The sequence below is a fragment of the Miniopterus natalensis genome, chromosome 16 (genome assembly GCF_054644295.1).
Source record: "Miniopterus natalensis isolate mMinNat1 chromosome 16, mMinNat1.hap1, whole genome shotgun sequence".
Taxonomy (NCBI): domain Eukaryota; kingdom Metazoa; phylum Chordata; class Mammalia; order Chiroptera; family Miniopteridae; genus Miniopterus; species Miniopterus natalensis.
Window position 1 is genome coordinate 42011738 of NC_142096.1, and position 12982 is coordinate 42024719.

The 12982-nt window shown below is 50.7% G+C and overlaps 1 protein-coding gene across 1 annotated transcript in view; it reads right to left on the reverse strand.

Annotated features, from left to right (window-relative positions):
- The window catches only part of LOC107533202 (trafficking protein particle complex subunit 9), a 99946-nt gene extending 87899 nt beyond the window's left edge, over window positions 1-12047 (reverse strand). The window contains exons 1-3 of the mRNA XM_087825194.1: window positions 11975-12047; window positions 7017-7610; window positions 1433-1578 (exon numbers count right to left, since the gene is read on the reverse strand). Of these exons, the coding sequence (XP_087681320.1) occupies window positions 1433-1578; window positions 7017-7600 (730 nt within the window). The 5' untranslated portion in view covers window positions 7601-7610; window positions 11975-12047. The remainder of the gene's footprint in view (window positions 1-1432; window positions 1579-7016; window positions 7611-11974) is intronic.
- Window positions 12048-12982: the final 935 nt, after the last annotated feature.

Here is a 12982-nt window from a genome sequence, read left to right on the forward strand (position 1 = left end):
GCCTCTGGGACACTCCCCTGTACTTTATTTGGGACTGAAAGAGAAAAGGCTGCAGCATACAGCACAGCCCATCTCCCACACTCCACCTCCAGAGCCCTCCCACCCAGCTGTTGCTATGTGAGTCAGAGACATGAGTGGGGACCCTTCTTCTGGATATGTGCCTGCTGCAGAGGCCCTAACGGTACAGCTCACTAGAGTACGGATATATTCCCCTGGTCAATAACGAGTTACAGACTTCTTCAAGAAAGCCAAGTAAAACTCACATTTTCTTTCTCATCCTGCTTAATCCCTTGTCTGTTCCTCTCTTCTTTCCCATATATTCCTAGCTCTCGCTCCTTTTCTTTCCCACTTTTATTTCCCTAAGAAGCCAAGTTATGACATTTAATGCCATATTAATTATTTCTGACATTAATGTGTCCACAGCATGCTGCTGGACAACTATTAAAGCACTTACTTCTTTCCTGCATTCTGATTTATATTTCTCAGAAGCGGCTGGCAGACAGGACCCCAGCTAAACTGTCAGCTTCTTCCAGGACAGAACCCTGTTTTGGTCCTTGCTTACACATTTATTTAACAGGCGCTTGCAAAACATACAGGCAGGGTTCTGCACGAGATGCTGCAGGCACCACTATCTGGTGGGGTCAGAAGAGGCTTGTCCTTTGAAGCAGGTTTTTTTCCTTTTTTCAGTTTTTTTTTAACTGAGACATAATTCACATACCATAAAACTCACCCACTTAAGTGTATGAGTCAGTGGTTTTTCGTATATTCACAGTTGTACAACTATCACCACTATCCAATTCCAGAACATTTCCATCGCCCCTAAAGAAACCCCATCCCCACGAGCAGTCGCTCCCCATTCCTCCCTCGGCCCAGCTCCTGGCAACCAGTCATCTGCTCCCGGTCTCTCTAGAGCTGCCTGCTCTGCATGTTCCGGATCACGGGAATCATACAATAAGCAGCCTTTGGAGTCTGGCTCCTTTGACATAACATGATGTTATCAAGCGTGGTCCGTGGTGTAGCGGCATTAGTATTTCACTCATTTGCATGTCCACTCCACCATCTGGATATACCACACAGCTGACCCATTCACCAGCTGACGTGTGAGCGAGGTTTTGAAGAATGAGCGTAAGAGGTGACTGGCATGGGGAATGGCATTCTAAGCAGAGGGCAAGGTGTGCTAAACCTCAAAAACAGAGGGCCAGGGAAACAGTACACTGTAAAGGAGAGGGTGCCTGTGCGCCAGTGGGACTGGGGCGCAGGCCTGGGTGGAGTGCGTGAGGCGAGGCCAGGGAGTTGCCTGGTGACTGCCCACAGCGTCCAGCCGGTTGTCTGCCTCTCCTCCCTCGGCCTTTGTTTTTAGAGCCATTTTTCTGTTTTCCCTTATTTCAAATAACAATCGCTACAATCACATACCTGATCATCCTCATCTTACCTCCAAGCCACAGAAAGTCGTTCACTGAGCGGAGAAGTTCCACGGCCATGTGGTAATGCACCAGGGAGTCCTGCAGCATGCCCGCCTGCAGGCACAGGTCCCCCACGTGCTTCCGCATGCGCCCTTGACACCGCTTCTTGTAATGTCTAAAAAACAAAACGCACGGAAACTTATCACACGAAGGCCTGACTTCTGCCCCCACAGCACACTGGCTAAGCAACTATGCAGCTCTCTCACTACCAAAAAATGCTACAAAGGCAACTGGAGGCTCTAGCATTGAAAGCCAGCAACCATCATTGCCAGTATGTGAGCTAGAGTGGGCCCCATGTTAAAAAATGACTGCCAGGCTATTTTTCCAATGTAATAGGTAAATACAACTTCTACCATGTATTTCACCTGGGCAACATTAGTGCAGGAATTTTCTCTTCAAATGTTTGAATCACAACATTAGCACAAAAAAGTTTCTTTCAGCTTTTTAAGAATTCAATTATCTTCCACTTTCTTAACTTCGAACTTACTATTATTTTATAGAGTTAGGCTGCACATTATAAGCCAAGCATTTGACTTTTGCAAACGAGACCTTTATCTTTACTATTTCAGAGCAAGCTTTAACAATGCTTTGAGACGGTGGGGCCTGGGCACCGACAGCTCTTTAAACATTGGCAAGGATGTGCTATTAAATAATGCAAAGGCTTCTAACTCCATGTCAACTCAAAAACCAAAGAAACTACATCAAAAATCTTCCTTTATCATTTTTATTTTTATTTTTTAACTATGTTTTTATTGATTTCAGAGAGAGGAAGGGAGAGCGAGAGAGAAACATCAATGATGAGAGAGAATCATTGATCAGCTGCCTTCTGCGTACCACCTACTAGGGATTGAGCCTATGCCCTGACTGGGAATTGAACCATGACCTCCAGGTCCATGAGATGACTCTCAACCAGCTGAGCCACTCCAGCCTAGCTCCTTTATCATTTTTAAATATTCCTTTTCTTTTGGCTATCATATTTCTTAGAAGATATGATTTTTTTCAAGAAAAATCGCAGCTATGTTAAAATTTCCCTGACCAAGAAAGCAGTCTTATCATGAATAAAAACCCCTGTGGAAATCCAGAAGATGGGAGGTTTCTAGCTAAATGAATGTTACTGACAGATCTCAATACAAAGTTATATCCTATCAGACCTAACTCTAATGAGCTCAACAAACTCTTTGGCTACCCAGGAATTTAGCTTTTGTGTTCCAAATATTAGATGAACTCAGATCATCACATATGGCAGAGAGGGAGAGAACAGGACACGCTAGCCTCTGTTTGTGTTCTTACTGGCCATGGGGCCCGCTAACAAGCCCTCCCCATAGGAAAGTACTAGATCCATACCACCTCTGCCATCCCCAAGCAGACATGGATCACCTCAAGAGCCTTCTAAGATCTTCTAACACCCTGTTCTTGGTCCCTACCACCCACACACACACCCACACACCCACACACCCACACACCCACACACACACACACCCCACCCCACCCCAGCGTAACCTTCCCAAAGCACTTCAAAGCCTTTAAAAGTTCACCAAAGGTTCCCACCACTGGCCCTCACTCTACAGCCTTACTGCAGTACCGGGGTCCCCTGTGACCTCAGGATCCACTTGGCCCTCCTGCCTCACTACTTCCCACTCTCCTCAGCGCTCTCAGGGTGACTGTCAGATTCTCAGGCAAGCCTTGCCTGCCTCCAACCTCTGCACTTTAGGAGTCCCTGCTGTATTCCTAGAACATGCTGTGCTGAATCAACTTCGACGTTTGTAAGCTCCAAAAAGGCAAGTACATTTTGCTTAATATTGTGTATCCACCCCAGTCCCCTGGACACTCAAAATCAAACGAATGGATGGGTCACAAAAGTACACAGAGCTTCTTCTGCCCATCCCAACCCCTCTTTACATCAGCAGAGGCAACACCAGGAATACCTCTCCCAAAGGTCACTCCCTGCTGACAGCCTTCACTGTCCCTCTGTGGTCAGTTTTAATAAAAATAAGCCCCTCCGAAGCCCTCCATGACTAGGCCCTCTCCAGTGTTCTCCCCACTGGAGCACCCTCCCACTCTGAACTCTAGGGCAGGGACCCCTTCTAGCTTTTCAGCAGAGGGTGCTCTGAGATGGTCCTAGGTCACCGAAGATTGTCCCTTCAGAGCAGGCCTTGAGTGTTGGAGTCTCATTACTGCAAACTCATGACATGTGCCTCAGTGCTGAACATCAGCTTCAATAAATACAGAAACAGCCATTTCCTGCCAACACAGGGTTCAAGGTAAAGGCTGGTGGAGGTCAGGGTTTGTACAATCACTGAAGGTGAAATGCGTGTCTGGCTCTGAACGTTTATTGTCTAAAGGAGAGCAGACACCGTGGTCAACTGAAAGGTCCTCATGTCCACAAGACCCAAATGAATTGGCTCTTTATGAGAAGCCATATTTTCCTGATACTTGGAAAAGCTGCCCTCGTAAAAGGACACAAGACTGGTGTCGATTTTCAAGGAGCCTCTTGCCCCTTAGTGAAAGAGAGTCCCTAAGGTGAAGTCCATGGCATGCTCAAGGTGAAAGCAAGAGAAACTGGTAGCCGCTTCCTCTAACAGCGTCCCTTTGCTGGTGACCGCGGTCAAGAAGCACCGACATGCACATCACCCAGCTGCAGCCAAGAACCACGTGCCTAATACGCTCAGTTAAAAGCTGGAATCAAGCAAGGCGCTGCAGTCTTTGACCTTCCAAGTTAAAACAGCCCATGAAATAGCCCTCTGCAGTCGCCAAAATCAATTAGCATCTCACTTCCTCAAACAAGCGAAAAAATTAATAAGGGCTCACTGGTCACAAATACTATGTAAGAGAGACCAAACAAGGTCCCCCGAGCAAGTGTTTTAATAGAGATCGAACACCAGTGGGTTACGTGCTAAAAAAAACTAAAATTTAAAAAAAAATTAGAAAATAAAAGGATGACCAGATAACACACAGGTCAAGGCAGCAGCAAGTTTTTGTTTTTAAAGCAATGGAGGCGATGAGGAGGCAGCAGAGGGAAATCCAGCTGTTTCAGCGCCGTGTTCACAGCCTACCTTTTCAGACCCAACAACACACTCACAGGACGGTATGAGAGGAAAAAAGGAAAAGGAAAGAAAGGAACAAATAAAAATTAGAAACACGCGAACAAAAATAAGTTTGACAGCTACAGCTCTCCATGTACGAAAATTGACAGCGGGCTCTGAGGAGGCTGGGGATATCTGTGACATCTAAGTGAGACTCACCCACTCCTGGGCTCCTGGGAAGCCTGGGCCTGAAGTTAGCGGGATCTGCCGGGGAGCCTATTAGGGGATCAGTGCGCCAAACCAAAACGGGGCCTACTTCTAGACATTTCCCTTTGAGCTGCAAAATCCTATCTCATTCCAGGAGGATACTGCTACTAGGAACTGCAGGTGAGACATGGGCTCTGCTCCTGCCCCAAATCATTGTGGTAAAGACGAGAGAACTAGGGAACAGTGAATGCCACAGAGCATTAACAGTGATCACAGGAGAATGGGTCTGATTTGGGGTCACTGGTATCTCACTGGAGTTCAAATGAAGGCTGAGTGTTTGGAGTGCAGTTGGAACAGAACAGGCCACCGGGAGAGCGGTTCAACGCCCTGCTGTGTTCCCCATGCCGAGGGCGGTGCCTGGCACAGGGAGGCTCTCCATAAATACGTGTTTATATTACCAGCCACCACACGCCAGCAGGTCTCCTTACTCCCACCGAATTGTGAGCATAGTTTCAAAGGCAAAATAGAGCTGGCATTCTCTGGTGGGTCTGCAGTCTCAAAGCCAAGAAGTCGATGAGCAACAAAATGTCCCCGGTGCCTCGTGCAGCAAAGGAGGTGGCACTGGTCTAGGGGTCAGGACAGGATCTCCTAACCCCCCAGTTGCTTTGAGGCTTCAGGCACTCACCCAGTGGTCTGTACAGTGGAAAGACACCAGGCCCTGCCACCCGCAGGCTGTGGTGACATGGGGAGTACAGGGAGCTGTGTTCACTGTGCCACTCTGTAAGGGATGACCCGCCTAACAGCCCAGGGGGCTCAGCAGCTCTGCCCTCGGCAGCTGCCCAGACTCCTAAACTTTGGAGTGGGAGGGCAGCACTGGCATGTGATCACAGGGCTACTGCGATAAAGTACAGGTCATGTGTATGACATGCCTTGTCCTTCCCTCAGACCACACAAACGTGCCCAGGGGAAAAGATAAAAATTACTCCAGATCCCGCAAGGCACCACACACAGATGTGACTTGGGCTACTCTGGGATTCTCACTCACAGGGCTGGCCTGGGCCAACTTTTTCTCAATTCTGTGACATTTTCTCCACCAACTTACCAACCAGAAAGGCAGTGTTTGACCTTAGGTGAATTCAAGAAACACACTGAGCACCAACTGTTTGCAGGCCTCAGCCAGCGTGCACGTATGTCATTTACTCCTCACCTGTGAGACCATCATCCAAAATCTAGACAGGGGGGAGGAAAGACACAGAGTGCCCAAGGCAAGGAGCCCAAGTGACACAGCGACCCTGCTCTCCCTAGCAAAGGGGGCCACCTCTTGGCAAGCAGTTACAGCCTTGGCTTGCATCTCATCCTCTGCTGCTGGACAGATGCCACCATGGCAACAGGGGAGACAGGACAGAGGGAAAGAGGGGAGGTAAAGAGCCCAGAAGAGCTCATCTGCAATTCTGGTGCAAAGTGAAGCTGCCAACTTAACCGCAGGGACAATGTGAGAACTGACCTTCTGCTCCAGCCAACACTCCCTGTTACATACTTCCATCTGTGTGAGGAGCCCTCTAGGAAGTCCCTGGGGGTGTTCCTGAGATCCTGAGTCTGACACTGTGGCTACCAGCTGGGAGGACAGGCCTGACTCACGCACTATGCCCAAACAGGGAAGCAGAGGACATGGGTCCACTTCCAGCTCAGCTGGCACCTAGTTCTGCCACCTCTGCAGACTCGGCCTCTCATCTATAATCCACAGGATGACCCTGAATAATTTCCAACTGTGCCCTGGGGCAGCGCTGTCCAACAGGAATACAATGTGAGCCACATGAGTAAATTTAAGTTTTCTAGTTGCCACATTTAAAAAAGTAAAAAAACAAACACTTGAAACTGATTTTAATAATTTATTTTATTTAATCTAATATATGTAAAATATTATCATTTTGACATGTAATCAATATAAAAGTATTAATGAGACATTTTACATTACTTTTTCTGTTCTAAGTCTCCAAATCTGATGTGCATTTTACTTACAGCACATCTCAGCTCAGACTAACCTCCTCCCTGGTGCTCAAGAGCCACAGGGTCTGTGGCCACCGTATTGGACAGCAGCTCTAGGGGTCCCACTAGGGGTCCCACTTAAAAGGGGCAGTCAGTGTACACACTAACCCTAGAAGGATTCCCCTTAAGCAAAGGCTGTCCTGATTTTAAAAGTCTGAACATGAACAGACTATACCTTTCTACCCTTTGCTGTAATAAAGTTCCACCCTTACCCCTTCTTGGCTTCAGGAAGCAACCCAAGCATGAAGCAGGATCCCAGGCCTCCAGGTAAACTTACCTACTATCTGTGTCCAGTCCTACAAAGTCCTTTTTCTCAAATGGGACACAGAGCAGGGGGATCTTATCCCCGGACTTGTCGGTGGCCCTGTCCAGACGCTTGGACTCGAGCACAATGAAGAGCGACTCGATGAAATCCTCAACCCTCTTCTCCACCGTCTGGCAGTCCTCGTAGTTGGGGTAGAAGGCCACATCGGTGCGCGGCTGCTCGGCGATCTCCCCTTGCAGCCCAAAGACAAAGAGCCTGGAGTCGTAGAGTGTGGAGCCGTAGATCTCCTTCTGCATGTGGAACTTCTCGAAGGTCTGTGGCCAGTCCTTGGCCGAGCAGCAGTCTGTGATGGTGACGAGGCCCACGACTTTGCGGTGGGTCTGGAAGTCACCCCACTCATTATTCTCAGGTGGGTAGTGGTGCCGGTAGCGGATGTACAGCACTCGCTGGGAGTCCCGCACACTAATCTGGCTCACAGAGGAAATCCTCTTATAGATCTGGAAGAAGTTCTCTTCTGAGACAACCCCCACGGGCTGGACCACCACAAGGAGCATCTGGTGGTCCTCAGCACACTGCATGTAGTCAGGGACGCTCATTGTGAAGTCCCTGCCCAAAGAGAAAAAAGACGACTTTGAGGCACACGCAGTTGTGAAGGCTGCTTTGGGATGGGGGACTCTGACGCTGGCCACCTGGACGGCACGGTAAGCCCCACACAAAGCTGTGGAATACAGTTTGTCTCCAGAGTTCTGCAGATGGTGACCACAGCTCTTATCACAATATCACCACTCTTGGACTGGGCTCCGAGCTCCTGCAGAAAAGGGGCTGTCTCTCAGTTTCTGCTACCAACACCTAGCAAGGGACTGGTGCAGAGTCAGTGCTCAGAAATGTTTGCTGAATGAAGGAACAAATGAATAAACTACCTCCCATTCCCCTAGGCAGAATATAGTGAAAAGAACCACAGTGGAATCAGAAGATCTTGACTTGAACTCCAGTCTGCCTAAGTGTCTAAGTTGCAAAATAATGGAGATAAGAAAACTTGCCTTATAAGACTCTATCTGGATTAAGGGATGCTGCAAATGTGAAATACCCAGCATACTGCCTGACATAAAAAGAGAGGTCCTACACATTTACTATCCCTCCTTTATAAACAGCGGTACCCTGGGAGAGCTTCTATAACCTCTTTGAGCCAATGTTGTTGGATATAAAAAGGAAACAAGAGTACCTGATTATCAGTACTGTTGAAGAATTAAATTAGATAACCCATATGAAAGTATCTGGGGCTCCATAAATGTTTGTTGAATGAATGACCAACTGAATTGAATACTGTCCCCTCCTGCAGACCATCATAATGGAGATGGCAATGCCAGGAAGTCTGAAGACCATGTTCAACCCTTGACTCTACACTAACCACGTGGGTGACCTGAGGCAGGCTTATACACATCTCTAAACCCCAGCTTAATCATGAATAAAATGAGGATATTCACACAAACCTCCAAGGGTTAGTGAGTCAATACTCTGGTTTTGATACTGTACCACAGTGTGGCACACTGACACCATCCAGGGGAACTGGGTGCAGAGTCCGTAGGCTCTCTCAATGTTATTTCTTACAAATGCATAGAAATCTATATTATGTCTCCAAATTAAAAGTCTAATTTTTAAAAAAACTTTAATGTTTTTTTTAATTGATTTCAGAGAGAAGAAGGGAGAGGGAGAGACAGAAACACATCAATGATGAGAGAAAATCATTGATCGGCTGCCTCTTGCACGCCCCCTACTGAGGATCTAGCCCACAACCCAGGCATGTGCCCTGACTGAGAATCGAACTGTGACCTCCCGGATCATGGGTTGACTGAGCCACTCCAGCCGGGCAAAAGTCTAATTTTTAAAAAAGGTATTGAGATAGGATCACTATATCAAATAAAAAAGATACCATACAAACAGAAAAACACCTAGCCCATGACATACACTCTATAAGCATTCCGTTGAACCCAGCGGCATGCTCCTCCTCTCTGCAATACTCTACCATAACATTTCAAGTTGTTCAATGTTTGCACCCAAAATTAAAGTGGGCTACATCAAGGCATAAACGGTTATAGAAACTGAAATTTTTGAACCCTCCTTTACTGTTTTTTCCCCAATTCGAGTGTGTGCTCAGTGGGAGCTGTGCCAGGCACTACACTAGGCATGGAGCTCTCTCATAGTCAGACCTTTATTCACATGTGCACAAATCACACACAGGCCTGCCAGGGCAAAGATGCCTACAGATAAGATTGAGTTAACAAAATTTAAAGTGGCCAACCAGCATACATTATTAGCAAAAAGGCTGCTGCTATCCCATTAGCAATGGGTGGCAGAGAACTCAGGCTGCAGGCACCAAGTCCATCAAATAGGCTCTAGCACTGGCTGTCGCTCTTTGTGACCATAAGTGAGTCATGTAGCTTCACAGAGGTTTCATGGTGTGTTTTTTTATTGAATTTATTGGGAGGGACACTGGTTAACAAAATCATATGTTTAAGGTGCACAATTCTACAACACATCATCTGTACATTGTATTGTGTGTTCACCACCCCAAGTCAACTCTGTCTAGTTTTCTCTTTGGTGAAAGACTGCAGTAGAAACTACTGATGTATCAAGTCTCCTCAATCACATACCCAACATTTAGTGAGGACATCTATTGTGCCAGGCTCTATATAAATGGAAAGATAGGGTCCCAGGTATATTTGTGGGCAGAAAAAGTTAATATAGTAAAGATGCTAATTCTCCCCAATTTGATATACAGGTGCAATGCTATTCTGATTAGAATTCCTGCCAGATTTTTCATGGAACGCAACAAGTTAATTTGTGGTCAAGAATAGCCAAGAAAGGACTGAAGAACCGCCATGGAGGAGGGGCATTTGTCCCAGCAGATAGCAAGACCAGATTTAACTGCTAATGGTGTATAGGGTTTCTTTTTGGGGTGATGGAATATTCTAAAATTGATTGTGGTGATGGCTGCATAGCTCTGTGAATACACTAAAAACCACTAAATTGTATATTTAAATGGTTTCTTCAAGGGAGAATGTGATGAAATAAGACCTGGCACTGAGCCAGCTCTGGTACCTGCAACTCATCTAATACAAATATCAAAACATCAAAAATTTACCTCTTGCCCTGGCTGGTTTTGCTCAATGGTTAGAGCATGGGACCGTGGACTGAAGGGTTCTGGGTTCGATTCAGGCCAAAGGCACATACCTTGGTTGCAGGCTCAATCCTGGCCCTGGTAGGGGTGCATGCAGGAGGCAACCCATTGATGAGTCTCTTTCACATCAATGTTTCTCTCTGTCTCTCCCCTCCCTTCTATTCTCTAAAAAAAATCAATGGAAAAGATATCCTCAGGTCAGGATTAACAAAATATATTTCTTCACCTTGGTAGTTCCAATAGTTACCATATAAACAGCAATTCTACTCCTACATACATACCAGAGACTTGAAAACCTATACCCACACAAAGACTTGTCCATGAATGTTCATAGCAGTATTATTCCTAATGGCCAAACACTGGAAATGGCAAGAAAGTCCATCAGCGGATGACAGATAAAGAAAACATGGTCTGTCCTCACAGTAGAGTATTGCTCAGCAATCAAAGGAACAAAGTATAGATACGGCTGTGACATTGTGAGGGTGAAAATATCATGAAAGAAGCCAGTCACAAAGGGCACATATTCTATGGTTCCATTTATGTGAAATGCCCAAAATACGCAGGTCCATAGAGACGGAAGATAAATTCGTGGCTGTCAGGGGGACAGCAGAGAATGAGTGACAGTCAGTGGGCACAGAATTTCCTTCTGAAATGATGATAATGTTCTGGAATAGTGATGGTTGCACAATTGTGAATACACTCAAAATTATACACTTTAAATGGGTGGGTTTGATGGCATGAGAACAATATCTCCATAAAGCTGTTATTTGAAAAATATCTTTCTTGGCAACTTTCTTTCCCTCTATGCTCTGAGTCGGCCACGCAATTTAAGAAAAACAAACAAAACAAGCAAACCTAGCCGGGAGCTCCTTAGGCTGCAGAGCCCTGGTGGCCGACGCCGCGCTCGCAGGCCCTTTCCCGGGCACCAGGGCCACCAGCGGGCCTGACCCGGAGGCGGCTGGAGCCGGCCCGCCTGACCCCGAGGCCCGCTCAGCAGCCCAACCCCCGCGACGCAGCGGCGAGCCCGGGCTGCGCCTGGGGGTCGGGGCCGCGGGGCTCCGCGCGGGGCGGGGCCGGGGCGGCGCGGGCGGCCGGGGGCGCTCTCCCCCCAGGCTGCGCCGAGTTCACCCCGCGGGGCCCCGCCCCAGGGAAAGGGCGGCCCCGCCCAGCTGGGCTGGAGGAACTTTCGTCGGGAGGAGACGGAGGAGGGACAGGGACAGGGTGGCCCGGGGGTTGCGGGGCAGGGAAGGGGCGCAGAGCGAGGGCTGCGCCCGGGCTCACCCACGGGTCCCCAGGGCCCCGCGCCCCCGGGGATCCCCAGACACCCCCACCCACCAGCGGGCCTCCAGACCCCTCACACCCGCCCCCCCCCCACACGGGTCCCCAGACAGCCACCCCCCCATATCCGCGAGTCCCCAGACCCCCCCACCCGGGAGTCCCCAGACACCCCCCCCACCCTCGGGTCACCAGACACCCAGCCACCCCCACCCGCGGGTCTCCAGACACCCACCCCCACCCGCGGGTCTCCAGACACCCACCCCCACCCGCGGGTCTCCAGACCCCGCCGGCCCCGGGAAGTCGGCCGAGGAGAGGAAGCGGGTGGAGGCGGGGTCTCCGCAGGTGCGGACGCGGCCCTACAGGTGTGACCGGGCCGGGACCGGCGGGAACTGGACCCGCGCTGGGCGAGCCCCTCAGCGGGACAAGCTAACCGGCGGCCTCGGCCGCCGTCCCAGACGGACAGCCCTCCCGCAGCCGCCCGGCCCCTGCCGGGGGGCCCCCACCTCGCACTTACACAGCCGGGGGCCCTGGGCCCGGGCCCCGAGCGGGAGCCGACCGGCGGGCAGGCGGGCGGCGGGGCCGAGCAGCTCCGGCGGCCGCTGGGCTCAGAGCGGCAGCTTCCGAGTGGGGGCTGAGCCGCCCCGCTCCTGCGCGTGCGCGGGGCCCCGGCCGGCGATCCGCTCCGGGTTTTGGAAGAGACGCCGCGAGGCCCGGGGGAGGGAAAGGGGGAGGGGCCTGAGAGCCCGGCGGGAGGGGGGAGGGCGGGGGCGAGAGAGGAGCGGGGGGCGGCCGTGCACCCCGCGCCGCGCCTTCCCTGCTCCCGGCGTCTCCGCCAACGGAACGCGAGCCTTGTTGCAAGAAAAAGTTCTTTTTACTTATGGCAAGGGAAGGAGGCTGCGGGTCCGAATGCGCGGTTTAATCCCCTGTTGATGGCTTCTTTTGCAATTGGCTCCGGATCTGGACAATTATAATATTAATTTTTATTTATTTATTTGCAGTTGGCTAAGCTTATCCCATGGTGGTTCCGATGAAGCTCATCTTAAAGATACTGCGCTACATTTTAGCATTTAGCAAGAACAGCATTTAGTAAGAACAGCCTAACCCAGCAGAGGGCGGCCAGCAGGGGGGTCGGGTCCCTGCGCAGGCGCCCGGCGGAGACCCACGCGCAGCTCAGGTTCGGCCGGGAGTGGCCGAGGGGGCGGCCTGGGGCTTCGAGTACCCGCCAGCACCGGCCTGGGCCCCCCCCCAGCACCCGCCAGCGCCGGCCTGGGACCCCCCCCCAGCACCCGCCAGCGCCGGCCTGGGCCCCCCCCAAGCACCCGCCAGCGCCGGCCTGGGCCCCCCCCCCCAGCACCCGCCAGCGCCGGCCTGGGCCCCCCCCCCCAGCACCCGCCAGCGCCGGCCTGGGACCCCCCCCCTAGCACCCGCCAGCGCCGGCCTGGGCGCCCCCCCCAGCACCCGCCAGCGCCGGCCTGGGCCCCCCCCCAGCACCCGCCAGCGCTGGCCTGGGCCCCGCCCCCCC